At 37.4% G+C, this 16,439-nt stretch overlaps 2 protein-coding genes across 2 annotated transcripts; one reads left to right on the forward strand and one right to left on the reverse strand.

Moving 5' to 3' along the window:
* The first annotated feature begins 4,432 nt into the window (after positions 1 to 4,432).
* LOC126584613 (uncharacterized) lies at positions 4,433 to 7,954 on the forward strand. The gene is made up of 2 exons (XM_050248944.1): positions 4,433 to 5,087; positions 7,475 to 7,954. The coding sequence occupies exons 1-2, from the start codon at positions 4,779 to 4,781 to the stop codon at positions 7,640 to 7,642; spliced, it is 477 nt and encodes a 158-aa protein (XP_050104901.1). The 5' UTR covers positions 4,433 to 4,778; the 3' UTR covers positions 7,643 to 7,954.
* A 4,021-nt stretch (positions 7,955 to 11,975) lies between these two features.
* On the reverse strand, positions 11,976 to 13,614 carry LOC126584645 (uncharacterized). Its single transcript, XM_050248980.1, has one exon. The coding sequence runs from the start codon at positions 13,361 to 13,363 to the stop codon at positions 12,392 to 12,394; it is 972 nt and encodes a 323-aa protein (XP_050104937.1). The 5' UTR covers positions 13,364 to 13,614; the 3' UTR covers positions 11,976 to 12,391.
* Between the last annotated feature and the right edge of the window lie 2,825 nt (positions 13,615 to 16,439).

Raw genomic sequence — 16,439 nt, forward strand, 5'->3', positions numbered from 1 at the left:
TGGTGCTTTGTCCAAAATTAGAAAGAAACAAATGTGACCTGAATCATTACATTTGCTATTTGCGAAGAAAGTTGGAGTTTTATTATAAAACTAATTAAAAGTATAAAAAATAGTTTAACTTTTTGGAAGTCAATGTAAGGTCACTTATCTCATTAATGTGATATTCATTTATTATCAATACGTCATTTCATGTGTGGCGAATTTTTAAGCCTAACACATGGACAACACAACGAGTTGACTTGGAGCGCGTGTGGCCATTTGACTTCACACGTAGAATAACTTGCTCTTATACCATGAAGAAAGTTGGGGTTCTAATATAAAACAAATTGGCAATATTGAAACTAACTTAACCTCTTATAAGCCCATGTAAGGTCCATATTCTCATCAATGTGGTATTAATTCATTCTCAATAGTGCTCTTCGCTTTAGAAGTGAGAGGTCTTAGGTTTGAATATCATGAATGACGAATTCGATACAAAATTAGGGTGCCCATTGTGTGGCTTAGCCGAACTCTCCCTCCTCCTAGCGTAAAAATATCGATGTACTAAAAAAATAGTTTGATAACGTTTTAAGTAAACTGTAAAGAGAAATGCTAAGAGTACTCTCTCAAAAGTAAGACTCTCTATGATATCTCTGACACTTCATAGTTTAACGTCAATTTTCCTACCAACATTATAAAATATTGTGCCAAAAACACGAGGTGCCAAAGAGTTCATGAAAGTTTATGTTTTTAGAGAATCCTCTTAGCATTTCTCAACTGTAAATCATTTGCTATGTCTCTTCATCAACAAAGAGGTAAATTTAGTTGTTTCACCCTTTTCTTAAAATAAAATTATTATACTTAAACTTCAATTTCCAACAATACAATTTTTTAACCATTCGATATTTCAAACTACTTTCATTAAAAAGGGTCATTTAGCTCTAAACAATATGAGAAATACACACATACAAACCGGTCTAATTCACATCTGCTTCAAATACCACGTAAACTAATTTTTCCCATCAGTCTACATCAAAGAAAACTATGTTGCTCCCCTAATTGGGCCCTATCAAATGTCCCATGCCCCAAACCCGTTAATAAAAATCTAATTTTATTAGGCAATGCTTGGAATCAAAAGCCCATATGGACCAACCCAATTTAGTTCTATCTATCTGGTGGGCCATACTCGGTTCTCAAAAGGGACCCACCTATCCATCCTCTTGTTTGTGTGAATTTTCTTTTGCCCCTAAGAGTTAAGGGTTTTGGAATTGGATCCTCGCCGGATCCTCTCCTTGAGGATTCTAGGAATCAATACACACGGACCGTTGATAAAAAATCGTGCGGCCCCAATTAAATGATTTTTATATTTTTAAAAGTAAAATAATCTCATTTCACGTGAAAATATATAAACAAAGAAAAAAATTATGATCACATAATTTTTGATCAACGGTTCGTGTGCGTTGATCCCTAAGATCCTAAGGAGGGGATCCGGCGAGATCCAATTCCAAGTGTTTTAGGGCTTTTCAGCCCAAAAATCTGAGCTTGAAATTGGTCAAGGAGGTGTCCAGCTTTAGGCACCCTCAAAAGAAGAGAAAGGTAGAAACCAAAAAACTCAGCCGGAGAAAGCGAAAGCAAAAGATTCATCAATGAAACTCAAATCTCTGCACGAGCCACCCACACAGAGAGACACCCAGAGTCGCACTCACTCACCTTTGGTCCTCTGTTGCTTCTACTAATGGTCCCCAACCCTGGTGGTATGTCTTAGATATATGACTTCTACCCGATACGTTACTGTGACGATATTTCAAATCAATAACACACTCTGAACCCACCTCACATTGTGTATCATGAAAAACGTACCTAAAAATTTGAAATATAACTGTGTCTGCACCACTAACCCATCCTCTTAAATACATATACAATTTGCGATTAGTTTGAGATATCGTTACAATTATAGCTTGAATGCAAGTAAAAGTCCGTCAGGTTTGAGTACACCCTTGTGGAGAGAGAATCCTCATCGGATCCTCCAATTACATAAGTTCTTCGTATATTGCACGGCTAGTTTTTGTTAGATACTGTTTATATTTAATTTTAAATAAAAAAAATTATAATGATTTCTCATCGAACGATGTACGATGAATGAATGTGATTGGAGGATTCTTAAAATCCTCACAAAGAGAATCCGATGAGGATCCTCCTGGACCCTTGTGGACCTCACCTCCTGTCCCTGCAGGCCTATCATCTGACACTCCTATGCACTCCGATTATCTTTCCCAGTCCCCGTCAAAATTTCAAGAGCTTTAACAAATTTCTACTTGGACACGCCACCGCACGTGTAAACGGGTACACACACAAAACCCGCTGGGTTTGCACGCGTGAGAGAATGTACGGCGCTTTCTTACCTCACTCCTTCTCCGTCTACACCGCGTAGGCTGTACCGTGTAGCAACATCTGAAATCTCAGAAGCTGATGAGTTTTCGACCCGTGCGACTGTGACCATCTCAGACACATCAACGGCCCAGATTTTGCACCCTCGGAAACTGAATCTGAGCCGTTGACGTCGGGAGACAATCCTCGAGGACTTTTAGATGTTTCACATGTTGGTCAGGGACCTGAAAGCCCCGACATGGGAAGCTGATATGTCGGTCTCCTGTCATGGGAAAACGAGAGATGAAATTGAAGAGAGGGAGAGAGAGGAGAGAGAGAGAGAGAGAGTAGTCCAGTACATGCCACGTGTCGATGAGCGAGATGGATGCTTCGTATGCCACGTGGTAAAAGAGTTACTGTGGGGACCATTTGGTGTTGTAGGGTTTTGGGGGAGGCGTGATAGCAACGTAGGCAGACAAAGTGCATGTGAAGGAGGTTAATGAAGGTTTAAGATGGGGCTTTAAGCTCGAGCTGGGGTCTCTTGTCGCACTGTTTAGGGATCCGTCCCTCCCCCTAGCGTGATCAAGTTGCCAACAAGAACAACAACCATCTGCATAGCATTTTGGATTTCGGTTTTTGATCGTTGATGAGATGTGAGTTCGAAATATATGATCAAATGATAGAAACAGTTGTATGGGAGCTCTAGCTCGTCGATGACTGACCATAATCTATTTGATAGACGATTACAAAATGTGCTGTAAACTTAGTCGATTCATGTTATTAGTGTTTGCATTCTCTCTCTGCGATGTACACCAACTTTAGAGTTTTTTGAACGTAAAGAAAATTTATCCTAACGATCCGTATGTCACGAGGGACTAGGGTTGACACGAAATCAAGGGCATGCGGGGGAATTGCAAGGACCAAATCAAGCATTCATGTTGCCGTCTCCATCGGTTCCATATAACTGCAAGTCTGCAACTAGCTAGCACTCTGGATTATACCACATCAATTGCCATGTATGCCCCCTGTTGAGCCGGTTATTTCAGAAACTACCCCTTTGAGCATCACCACACTCTTTGCGCCCTTAAAGAAGAGTGGCATTTCTGGTTAAATTCCACAAAACCAGTGGTATTTAGAGAGGAAAACCATAAAACAAGAGAGAAAATGTGTATTGGAGCTGGCATGGCCCAGGCCATCGAACAGTGATTTTCTTGAATATAAATTATTTGATTTTGTCTTCGGAAAGTAATAAAACACAGAAAAGATATTCCTTGGGCCAAAAACTGTCTCTGCATCTTGTGGCTAGGAACTCAGATTTTTGCATTAATGCATGCATGTTGTATATCTTCAATCTTTCCAAAAGAAACCAGGTCTCTAAAATATACAACAAAAGGTGATAATTTGTGGCCATGATTGTGAAATCGGACCCTATAAAAGTTTGGTTTCACAGAAAAAAATTGAAATAAAGCAAACATTTTTTGAGTCATCTCATATTCCGATTAAGAAATAAACGTCAGACTACTGTTCGTATGTTATAAATAATTTGTTGATATAATCGTTGTTAACAAAACATATTGATACAGTATCATATATATCTGGAGGTCATACATAGAGAATTTTGAGATTAAAAAGAAAGGAAAGAGCAAGAAACAAACTGATTCAAACTGTCTTATTGTTCAGCTAAGAAACAGAAGTTCAGACTATTTGTATGATATTAATAAGGTGTTATCTTATGCGAAACATATCAACGTACGTGTTATTAGTACATTTACGATAATATTGATACAATATCGACTACATCGGGACGTCATGCACAAAAAAACTTCTAACTATCCGATGCAAAATGCATAATAAAACTTTCGGGAAAGAGGTTGACCAGTAAAAACCACCTCAACCTTTTTGGTAAAAGAGAGTAATTTGTGAAATGTAGAAAAACTTTAAAGCCATGGTACAAAAGTTAATGTAAAAGCCGATGTTTATCCCCAATCTTGGATAGAGAAAACTGAAAGGTCTTATTCAGTGGCTAACTATTGACAATTTGCCCTTATATTTTTCAATTTTAATTCCTGATCTTTAATTTATTTATTTTATAAATCAAGTACAAGGAAGCATAAGCCATCCGAAATTTCATAGCTTTCTGAATATTTCTGATTTGTTTTTTCACTTCTCTGTGAAGACATCCCCTCCATCTCTCTCTCTCTCTCTCTCTCTCTCTCTCTCTCTCTGTGTATCTGTTTTACCAGTTTAAGTACTCCCCCACAGCTTTGATAATGGTGTAAACCCTTTACTGCTGTCACAAACTCCTCTCTCTCTCTCTCTCTCTCTCTCTCTTCTCTCTCTCTCTCTCTCCCCCCCCTCTGCTTCTCTCTCTAACTTAAAATGCTGTGAAATCTGAGAGCTCAATTAGATTTATAGAGAGAGAGAGGTGAAAGATGAGAATGCTTGTTGTGAAAGAAGTTAGCTTTCAATGGCCGCCAATAGGAGCTCCACTAAACATGCTGAGAGAGGACCATCCAAGCATCCTTCCTCCTCCTTCCCCTTCTTTCAACAGCTCTGTCAATGCGGTATCGTTTGGGTTCGTAGCCACTGCCATCCTCATCTCCATGTTCTTAGTCATGGCCATCTTCGAGAGGTTCCTCAGACCCACCTCTCCGGATTTGTCGCCGTCCGGCCGCCGTGGGGGTGGAGATCTTGAGGCCCAGATGGGTTTCAATGGAAAGCTCAGCCACCCTTCACCAAAAGTAAGCAACCCACCAACCAAATTCTTTAAAGAAAACTTGTTTTGAATTGCATTTTGGTGTGATTTGTGGGAAAAAGTTACGGTTTTTACTAATTTTTAGAAAGAAGTAGCAAACTTGGAAATGGTGGTGGCTTTTAGGGAAAGTGCTTTTGTTTGCTTTCTCTAATTGTTTTTTTGGGACAGTTATTTTGTTTGTTGAGCCTAGGTGATCATTATCTCTCTGACATAATCAAGATTATTTACAATTCTCCATTGTCATTAATGGAATTCTAAGTTTGGGGGGTTTTACTTTTAGCTCTCTAGAAATCCATAATTTCTCTCTCTTTTTTCTGCAAAATTTCATTGAACTTCTCAAATCAAGGTTTTGCCTTTCCAAAATTTTCTTCTACAGTGCGATATTCTAAACGTACTCTAATTTACGGAGTTTGGTTTTTTAGCTCAGGTAAAGGGCAATGGTACACTGCCCTGATCAACTGTCATAGTTCACAGACTTTTATGTTTCCCTTTACTCACCAAATTTCTATTCATTAACAGTGAAATGAATTACATGCTATGCATTTCTTGTACTTGTCATACCTTAAACCATCATGACGTTCTCTCTACTATGACCAACTTAATTACGGTTTTCACACATCGATTGGAGAATAACTTCCTTGCAACGGGAATACCGCCGCAGTAACATTCCCGATGCAGATGAGTTTCTCTCCCGTCAACAGGTGTTTCTGGTAGTGTGTTTGATTTGATCTTTTTCCTACATATTGTAGCTTTGCTGTAATTAATAGAGTGGTCTGTGGTTAAGGCCCTAAGGGTCCATCTCAGTAGTTGTCTGTTGTGTGGTTGGTTGGTGTTTGGTTCCAAGCAAGGCGACTTTGGACCGTTCTATACGGACTTGGTCTTTTAGTCCCACCACCGTTAATGGTGGTCGTCTTCAGGACCATCGTTGTTAATGACGGTCGTCTTCAGGACCATCGTTGCCAGTCTTTTATGATGTGGCACGGATTGAGCCCTGAGTTGGAGTCAGGCTAGTAATTTTCGCGCTCGCATTTTTTTCATGTGACACTATGTTTTTCTAGTCTTTGGATTGAAAAAACCAAACGAGAATTAAGAGACTAGAGGCGTAGTGCATATTATTATTAACGAAAACTTTCCATCCGAATCCAACTTAGTTTGTTTCAAAGTGTCCTTTCAATGTTCAAACATAGGATTCCCTAAAAATAAGGTTCTCTTAACTTTGCCAGATGATTGCAAGGATATAGATTTCGACAAAAACCGAAATAGATAAGATTTCAAGAACAACATAGGTCGATTGTGTTCTGAACTTGTCTTCAGTTTGTTGGCATTGTTGTTTAGTTCTTGTACCGGAAACTTTGCTGACCGGGAAAGGCAACGTTGTAGTTGGTCTGATTCGCAGAAACTTGTAGTCCCCCGACAGTGATGTTGTATTGAAACAGGCTCAAATTAAGTACAGCAGACGGTCCTTTTAACTATTGCTATCAGCATTCACTAAACCCTATTTTTAAAAGCACAAGTCAAATGCATATGGTAGTGGTTAGGGTGACATTGCAAACATTATCTTATAAGTTGGAAAAACACATCATCAAACACAGTCATGTGATTAGGTTTCAAAAATGTTGTTTAATGTTTGGGTATTTGCTGTTTGTTTATTTATGTAAATTATTTGCTGCCAGAGTAATATAGTACTACCCAGGCTATCCATATCTTGAGGCATCTTGGTTCACAGTATTCCCATGATGTAATTTATAAGTAAGTTAAATATGTGGATTGGTCCCCTTAAGCATGTGCAAAAAGTTATGATTCGATGGAAGCAAACAAGAGATTTTTCTTGTGCCTGGAACACGGGCGCATACCTCATATGTCATTATACAAGTGGAGGGACACTTGAAAAAAAACTTCCCTCCACTGTATAATAACATATGGCGTACCACCCCGTGTTCCAGGCACATTGAAGTATCTCTCGGAAGCAAACATAACGGTATTAATTAGCAGTAGAAACTAACCCTCATTTGTTAATCTTTTGTTGCATTGGAATAGGACGCGTAAATCGTTCTTGCTCACTAGGTATTATAAGATAGAATGATACATTTTTCCACTTGACATTCTTAGACAAGCTCAGGAGTTTGGCCTCTGATGTAGGAACTGATTTGTTTTGCTGGAAAAATGGCGTAATATGCATAATTGAGTATGCGATCTTCATGGAAATTTGGATCCGGAGTTGAGAAATGACCTGATTGTATCTGTCATTGTTCTATGTATTTAGTTTGTGCATCGATGCATTGTCGAATTCTGACTCTCTGCAAGCCAACTTCATTTCTTTATACTTCCGAAGTTGTAAGCTTATCACTTTGTAATTTTGTCGATTTTATGCAGATGACTGTGTATGCCAGTGGAGTTTCAGTGTTGATGCCTGGAGACGATATCCCCACCTTCATTGCACACCCAGCACCCGTGCCTTGCCCTCCAGAACGCTTTTTTTTACCTCAGCAGCAACACATTTCATTGCCGAACTCCCCACCTCCACCTCCATCTCGAACATAAGCGCAAAGTCAAGTTGACAAGTACAAAACCAAACACGAAATGCCCGCTTTTTTCGTATCAAATTCTGTTCATGATGAGATCGCGAAATGAAGCAGAAGAATTTGAAGACGACAACTCCAAACTGCCCAATTTTTCTTCAGGCAATAGTACCTGATTCTGTATATGCCATTTTCGAAATGCGACTTTGGATCCTTGGAGATGGATTATAATTCCCATCAAATGGATTTAGAAAGTCATAAGTTTCTCTGTAAAGTGTAAGCAGTTTATGATTGGCCTAGACTATCGAGTAATAGCAGATTATTCAGCCCGTTATATACTGATAACAACTAATTCTTTTTACAGTTCGCTGGGGTCATGCACCAGCACTTAGGCCATCACCAACCGACCCGGTCAAAGGGTCACATGGCTAAAAATAACTTGGAATGACACGAAAACCATCTCCAATTGAGGGTTAGGCCAAAGGGCTTGTAGGCCTCATCGGGCCCAAACCCTCAAATCAGGCCAGCTTGATGGTCATTTACAGCCCACCAACTTCAGAATGTCAAGCTTGATATTTTGCCAGCCTTCTAGCTCAACCTATTTGAATGCTAACGGCTACCTAGCGTCAGCTAGCAACGACTAGCTAACGTCAGTCAAGAGAAAAAAAAATTAGTTTTTTTTAAATAATTCGTCCAAAAAAAAAAATTCAAATTTCGATGGCAACATGACGTTAACTAGCTGGCGTCAATTGGCATTCAAATGGGCTAAGCTAGAGAACTGGCAAAATGTCAAGCTTGACATTCTAGCACTGGAGGGCTGGAAATGGCCAACCCGTTGGGCTAATTTGGGGGTTTGGGCTCACAAGCCCTTTGCCCAAACCCTCGGTTGGAGACGATTTTCGTGTCATTCCAAGCTATTTTTAGCCCTATGACCCTTTAGTTGGGTCGGTTGGAGATGACCTTAGAGCCGTTATATCAAATCACCCTTCTCAGATTCACTTAAAAAGTACAAATTCGTGTATCATCAGAAACAATTATCGTCCATAAGATTTTAACTTCAAATTTGGAGAGTTGTCTTGTTGAACCTTTCATAAGTTTATAAGCTATGAGGAGGCCTTGCCATTGCTAATTGATTTTGTTGTGAAAACTGAACTTTATTAATAATATCCGAACAGGTTAGTCGACTTTCGAATGCCAAATACCACAAATGCTTAGGTCACCCAATAAATGTTGGCCGTGCGTGTGGATTAAAGTTCTACACATGTGAGAGGTGTGGGAGAATGTGCAGAGTTCTCACATTGAAAAGTTAACGGTCGTTGAATGCTTATAAAAAAATTATGCTATTTTTCCCATTGTCAATTGGTTTCGAGACAAAACCTCAACTTTTTTTACAGACTTCGTATAACAAAGTGGAGTCTGGAGTTTAAATGGTTGGAAAACATGCAACTTTTTTAGCTGCACGTGAATCATGTGATACCAGTTGGGCCGAAAAATATGATAAAGTCTATTAATGGTAGGAAGATGCAACTTTGTTGTACACATTTCAAGCCTAATTTTGACCCAAACAGCTTTCGAAGTTTTTCTTCCCTTGAAGACCCATCTAAGACGAGAAAATCGGTTAAGATAGTTTGTACATATGAAACGAAAATTTATAAATATTTTGGTTAAAAAATGCAGTTACGAGATAGAGGCTCAGGAAAAAAGGGGTAGAGGAAGACTTAGGAAAACTTGGAAATTGACTTTAAGAAAATATACAAAGTACTTTGAGCTAACGGATAACTTGACGCAAAATCGAGTGCAGTAATATTTAAGGATTCATACAATCGACTACACTTAGTGGAATAAGACTTTGTTGGTGGTGTTGTACCATGAATCTTACCACCAAATACTACAATTCAATCAAATATAATAAAATCTGAAAGTGCCGTTTTGGCTATTCATAATCTTTCACAGGTTATTGGAACTTTGTGCTCAAAATTTAAACTTTGAAAACCTGAGAAATCCCACCTCTGACTATCCAATTTCACATATATGATTGGATAAAAAGTGGGTTGCATGAAAAGGACACCGGGAAAAAAAGTTATGCAAAAGTTCAAAAAATAGTGGATATTGGCAGATAAATAAGCCACTAAATCCATGAAAACCAAAACCAGCAACGGCACAATGTTACGAAGGAATAAACAAAATTAGGAATAGGACCACTTTCTAGTACCAAATTGTCTCCCACTCCAACGGTTACAAAAAATAATGAGCTAGTTTTCCCTCCCTCCTAGTCCAAGTTTCAGTTCACAAATTGCTCACTTGTATTCAATATTCTATAATATTCTCCATTTTATAATTTGAGAGCTGTTACCGGCACTTCAAAATAAACAATGATATCAATTTTCTTCAATTTTCTTTATTGGATTACCAAATTAGGAAATTTAGTTGAAGAAAACTTGTTGAATAAAGTTGTGAAATATGAAGAAATTGTAGTAGTGGTACCTCATATTTAACTCAATTGGAGTAAGGGTCTCAACTAAAAATATGTGACCATTAGTCATTTAACTTATCAAAACGTGCAGCTATATGTTCGTTTTCGTCAACTCCATTAGAACTTTCATTAAACTGAGTCACGTGTCATGCACGTGATGCTGAATCAAGGGGAAAATATGAAAAACCAAATGACAAAAATTGTAGCAACAGTCCCTCAACTTTAACCTAATTTGAGTAATGGCCTCTCAACTTTAACTCAACTGTAGCAATAGTCATTCCAACATGATTCAAGACCATAACTGCACGTCATGATGAGTTAAGGGATCAATGATTATGAATTTTTAGTTGAGAGGCCATTGCTTAATCTGAGTTAAAATTAAAGGGTCATTGCTACAATTTTCTTACAATCATAAGATGCAAATTATTTTTATATATTATTGGGTTTGGTTCCCAAAAGTAGTGGCCGAAGAATGGGGATGACATGGAAATTTTCATGCTTTGTGTGGTTGGTTCACGGTTGTACAAACAATGTCATAAGTGGCAGTAGCAATTTAGCAAAAGCTAAGAAAAGTTAAAGTAGCAAGGAAACCACAAAATTACAAGGCCCCTTGAAATGATTGAAACCGACTTCTCTAAGTTTTAGCATTTCTTTACATTATTCTAAAATTTTAATACACTTCAACACTACTTAACACTCAACTTGAGAAAACTTATAAGCAGGGTTCTCACTTTTTTTCTGTTGCCTAAATGACAATTTGACGCATATGTGAGACTAACTTATAAAAATATACACCGTTTAGTTCTTTACGTAGAAGAAGTTATTCTTACTTTGTAAATTATTGTTTTGACGTGTGTATAAAATAACTAATTAAAGTCACAAAAGAAGAGAGCTGATGCATGCGTATTAAACAATGATTTGTTTATAAGAAGAGATGACCTCAGCACATGTAAGAAATCAAGTATTTTTTTTTTCGTTAAAACTGTGGAGACAAGGTTTTTTTTCTTTCAAACATATAAAATGTGATTGTTTGCAAAAATGACTCGCTAGACATAGCTAAGTGTAGAATTATCAGAAAGACCGGTCAAAGATCAACTTCCAACAACACTGATCGTGTCCCCAATTTGGTAATTACCACCTGCACAATCCGTCAGGTGTGGAGTTTTAACAGAAAATGTCTCATTATTAGTTAGAGTTGAGTGTTAGAATATTTAAACTCTTATTTTCTCAAAGATATGCTTGATGTGAAATATTTCAACCCAAGTACGTTTTTACACAAACAAACTGTGGTTGTCAACATGGCAACCGGTGCAACATCGCGATATTATCTATTTTAACATTTCTACGTGCCATTATTAGCGTAGACAAACTGTGGCATCCCGATATGTGTAGGAAAGCTTCTCTTGTGATCAAGAGCAAGAGAAACTTGGCAGTATTTTTGGTGCAAGAAATCAATCAATTGTGTCATGACTATATTGGTGCAGAATTGAGATTTTACATAAACTAGTACAAGAAAAAAGATTGAGATCCTTTTCTAGTCTCAAACTATGGAATCAACGAATTCAGTAATTTATACCGTTTAAAAAAAAATAATCAAGGGCTGAGAGAGAAATGAGAACATAATTTTATTTGTGAAGTGAGTTGCATGATTTAAATTAAACAATCCGAATTATTAGATTTGCAAGCGCTGAAGTGTTAGTCAAGGAAGGATCTCAATCTCGAGAGATTTTTAGTATAACTGCTACATGAAATGATACATCACGTGTTACTAAATAAATTGTGGGTTATATATGCTAAAAAGTTATTATCTTAAAAAATATAATTTCTTACTATTCATATTAAAACACGTGATGTACTACTTATATTCCTTCACAATTAAAACTTTCTTCTCAATCCCAAGAAAATATATAATGGACTGCCCAATACGTAGCTGTTGCAGCTGAAACCCTAAAAACAGACATCAATTACATGTCCAAATATCCATACAAATCTGTGACACCATCGGTTAGGTAAATCAAATCTCCTTCAGCCCTCTTCAGTCACACAGTCAGGAACTTCATTTCTTACATCACTATATCGTACCCCAAATTCCCATATTGCCCATCCACATAACAATTATTTACATATACTGAAGATCCATGAAAGCAAAAACGTACACTAGGGATTCTAGCTTCTATGTTCTAAACCAAAAAAAAGAGATGGAGGTCCAAATTTAGGAGAGTAACTTGAGAAATTCAACGCTATCCCCTTAATAATCAACTTGAAATATCGTTACTGTGACATCTCGGCGGCAGCACCTTATAAGAAAATAAAGCACTCCAAGGAAACATGTGGATTGTCGAGAGACTCATTGGTGGTGGGCCACGTACCCTCCTCCTTGTTGGGCTCCTCCACCACTCTCCGGGTCGGACCAGAACTCGAACTATCAATTGGACCAATTGCAGTTCGAGTCGGATACTTTCCGGATCTTCTGGCCGAGGGGCTCCGACCTGCATTGGCCCTATTAACCCCACCGCCTTCCGTAATCCTCGTGGAGGGTGACCTAGACCTCCGACCGGAACTATCGCCCGGATCACGCCGGTTGGACTCGGTTCTCGGCCCACGCCTGGACATTGGCTGCTGACCCGGGCCCGGTTCTCTGCTCTGAACCAACCTCATTGACCCAGCACCATTTGGTCCATATCTCCGACCCGGAGAGGATTCGGTTCTCCGGGTCGGAGACTTACCCACAACCCGGTCTCTCCTTTGACCCGTTGAAGAGTCCCGGTTTTGTCGTAATTTCATCGGCGACCTGTTGACTAACCTCTGATGAACCTCTTCGTCGTCGTCTCTGGTGACGGTGGTGGCCGACATGCTCTCACTCAGGCTGCAAATCTCCGACACCTCCGAGATCTCTCCTCCGCCGCCGCCATTGTTGTTGCAAATGGGTATTTTCTGCTCAATCTTTTCTGGGTCGAGTTTAGTTTTCAACGAAACGAACACTGGTAACTCTTCTTCGTCGGAAGCTGCTCTTTTTTCTTGATCTCGATCTAGTACTGGCTCGTGTTTGAATAGCGGCGGCGGCGAAGACTGCGGTAGAGGTTTGGGTTTGGGTTTCGGTGTCTCCGACAGCACTTCTTTCACTGTCTCTACGTCTACTGGCGGAGGTCCTCCACTCTCGCGGGCGGCGCCAGATCTTGACTCTTCATTGCCCACCAATGAATGCCGGTGCTTCTGATCACCTAAAGCGGAGGACTTTCCGGCGGCGGCGGTGCTTAAACAGCAACCCATTTGAAAAGATTCGAACTTTCAATCGAGAATGCAATCAGAAGCTAAACTGGAGGAGGCATTGTGGGTATTTTGTTACCGAAGTTGAGATCACAGGGCATGCAACAACGGTGGGTGGAGGTCTTAATCTATATAAATCGGGAGAAAGAGAGAGGGGGTAGAGAGAGAGAGAGAGAGGGTGAAAGGACAGCTCAGGGTAGGGGGTGTTGTTTCTTGGAGTTTCTTGAGGAAACACTGAAAGCTTGGGAACATTGGAGGGTCAAAGAAACGTATTTATTGCAATGCAGATGCGGGACATTTTTGTATGGTCTCTCTCTCTTTCTGCAACTGTAGACACAGATGAGGAGTGGACAAAAAGTTAAAAAAAGGAAATTTTTACTGCAGATTCTATGCCCTCTTATTTTCCGTGCGATTCTATTTTGTGTGATTACGTTAAAATTTTATATTTTTTTTATAGAAATAATAAGATAAAAATAATTAATAATATAAAATGTTAATATGACTTAACTGTAACCACACAAACAAAAAAATATAGAAGAGCACGAAGAGTGGAAGGGCATAGAATCTACCTTCTTTTTACCGGCCAAAAGAAAACAAGTGGAAAGGAAATCTAGCATACTAGCTACTACCACTGCACCGCTGCATTTGTTTATAAATATGGGAACCAGATCTTTTTCGGACTCAATAAAATTAAGTCTGCTAAGCAGGAAATCCGAACTATTGAAATTTAATGGAGTAATTAGGTTTTCATCCTTATTTTTACTACTCTATTGATTAAAACCTTATTACTTTTCAATTTTTGATCAAGGTCCTTTGTATTAATAATATCATTAATTATTTCAATAATAAAATATTTTTTATTTCTAAATATATTCATTTAATATTAAAAATGTTACAATTAGTATATTTATATTTATGGCTAAATTTTTTATCATATATTTTTATTTTTAGTTTGTACCCATTTTTAATTTGCAACCCTTTTTTAATTTGTACCAATTTTCCTTTCAGTTTTAATTTGTACCCATATATTAATTTCTTTTTGTGCCCATATTTTTTAAAGTTTTATTTGTATTGTACCCATATTTTTTTATTTATTTGTACCCATTTTTATTTTTGCTAAATGTACCCATTTTGAAGAATGTACCCATGTTTTGATACAATAATTTTTTGGTTATTTTTTATGAATATACCCATGTTTACACACACACACACACAATAGTATATTTATATTTTAATATTTTTAATCCCACAAATTATGGTTTTTTATTTAAAATCTCATTACTATAAACAATTATAAATTTTAATTTTTAATTTAAAAAATATAGTAACGTACATAGAAATAAATTATCAATTAATTTCAGGGACTTTGATCAAAAATTGAAAACCAACAAGGTTTCAGTCAAAGACTGTTCATAACTAGGGACCGCATCCAAAGTCTCCCAAATTTAATCTAACGGTTACAAATAGAAAATTTTCTAAAAGTTCTAGTAATTGTAGTCATTGGATTAAATTTCAACGATCCAAATCCCCTACTCAGTAGACTCAATATATTTGGATCCGGTTCCATAAATATGGTTCTTGTGATAATTGTCTCGTGATCTGTGGCTCATTATTTTAAATTTAGGGTGTAGAAAGTACTTTTAATAAAGTTTTCCTTTTGACAAAAAAAAGAAGAAGAAGTGCTTTATTAGAAATTGGAAATATTTATTAAAATTAATTGCTTCATTAAAAAATATTTCAAATGCTTTTACACCCACCTGATAATGTTTTATCAGACAAATACAGTCAGAAATGTTTTTATTATCAAGTGAGATTTATTACATCTTAAAATATTTTCACTTAAATTGCATTAGTTGCTTAATGTACCGGTAAAATGACATCTCATGTATAAAATACTCTAATACGACAAGATTTGGACACTACTAAATCCTTGACCGAGAATTTAACAGCTAAATTTCAATGCGTAAGATACTCTTAAACAAATACCATATACATAAGCTACATCATTGAAAAATGAAAGAGATTCTCTTTGGATCTATACATTCATAGTCCAGAGATCAAATGATTCAGGTTTTTAAATTTGACCATATGGTAAAAAAGTATTGTAATTTTAAATTTTTTTACTAACTTCTTTACTTTTAACCATTTAATTAAATTTTAAAAATCGAGATTATTTAATCTTTGGACTCCGAATGTATATATTCAAAGAATATCTCTTCCCGTTAAAAAATGGAAAGCTTTTTAATTAGATAGCGCCGCATGAAAAATGTTGTTATACAATTCCCAAGCGTCCATCATGTACATGGGAATGTGCAAGAAAGACAAATGCCATGTCCAATCAGTATGGGACTGTACCCTGCAGTTCCATGGCCAGACTACCACAAGCAATTGAATTTGGACTGGACCAACAAAGGTGGTGGGTAGGCGTCCTTGTAACTTGTAAATGTTCATACGGCTTTGAATATTCAAATAGGACCCCCGTAGATCATGAACCAGAAGGGTGGAACAACACTTTACTTCCCACGTACATTTCTTTATTTTTACTGTTATATTTAAAAAGTTACATGAAAACAAACAACGAACATGATCAAATATGAATTTGTAAGAGAAAATTCAGTATAGTACGCTCTAGAGTAGTTTATATATATTAGTACTAATATATTGACCGATGTTTTTAGTTATCCGATAAGGAATGCACATTCATTTACATTGCGTATAACTTTTATCTATACCTATGATTGAGATATCGAGGATAAATATCACCATGAAAGTAACACATGAGTATAATTTTAGGGATAAAATTTGTAGTTAATCTTATCAGCACAACCAAGATGTTAATGTGGTATGCATGATGAATTATGAACCAGATGACATGTGACATACTAATTTGTGGACACTGTGATTGCCATGACAAATGAGAGAGAGACTATGAGATTAAGCAGACGAGGACATGCAGGAAAATGGACAGGTCATCTCCTCCTCCATTTTGCAAAACAGTTATGTGAGATCTGCAGTAAAACAGTGTGGGATGGATGTAAACTTGGCATATTAAAAAGTAAATGGATAGACAGAGTCGCGC

Source organism: Malus sylvestris, chromosome 10, assembly GCF_916048215.2.
Source record: "Malus sylvestris chromosome 10, drMalSylv7.2, whole genome shotgun sequence".
Lineage (NCBI taxonomy): Eukaryota > Viridiplantae > Streptophyta > Magnoliopsida > Rosales > Rosaceae > Malus > Malus sylvestris.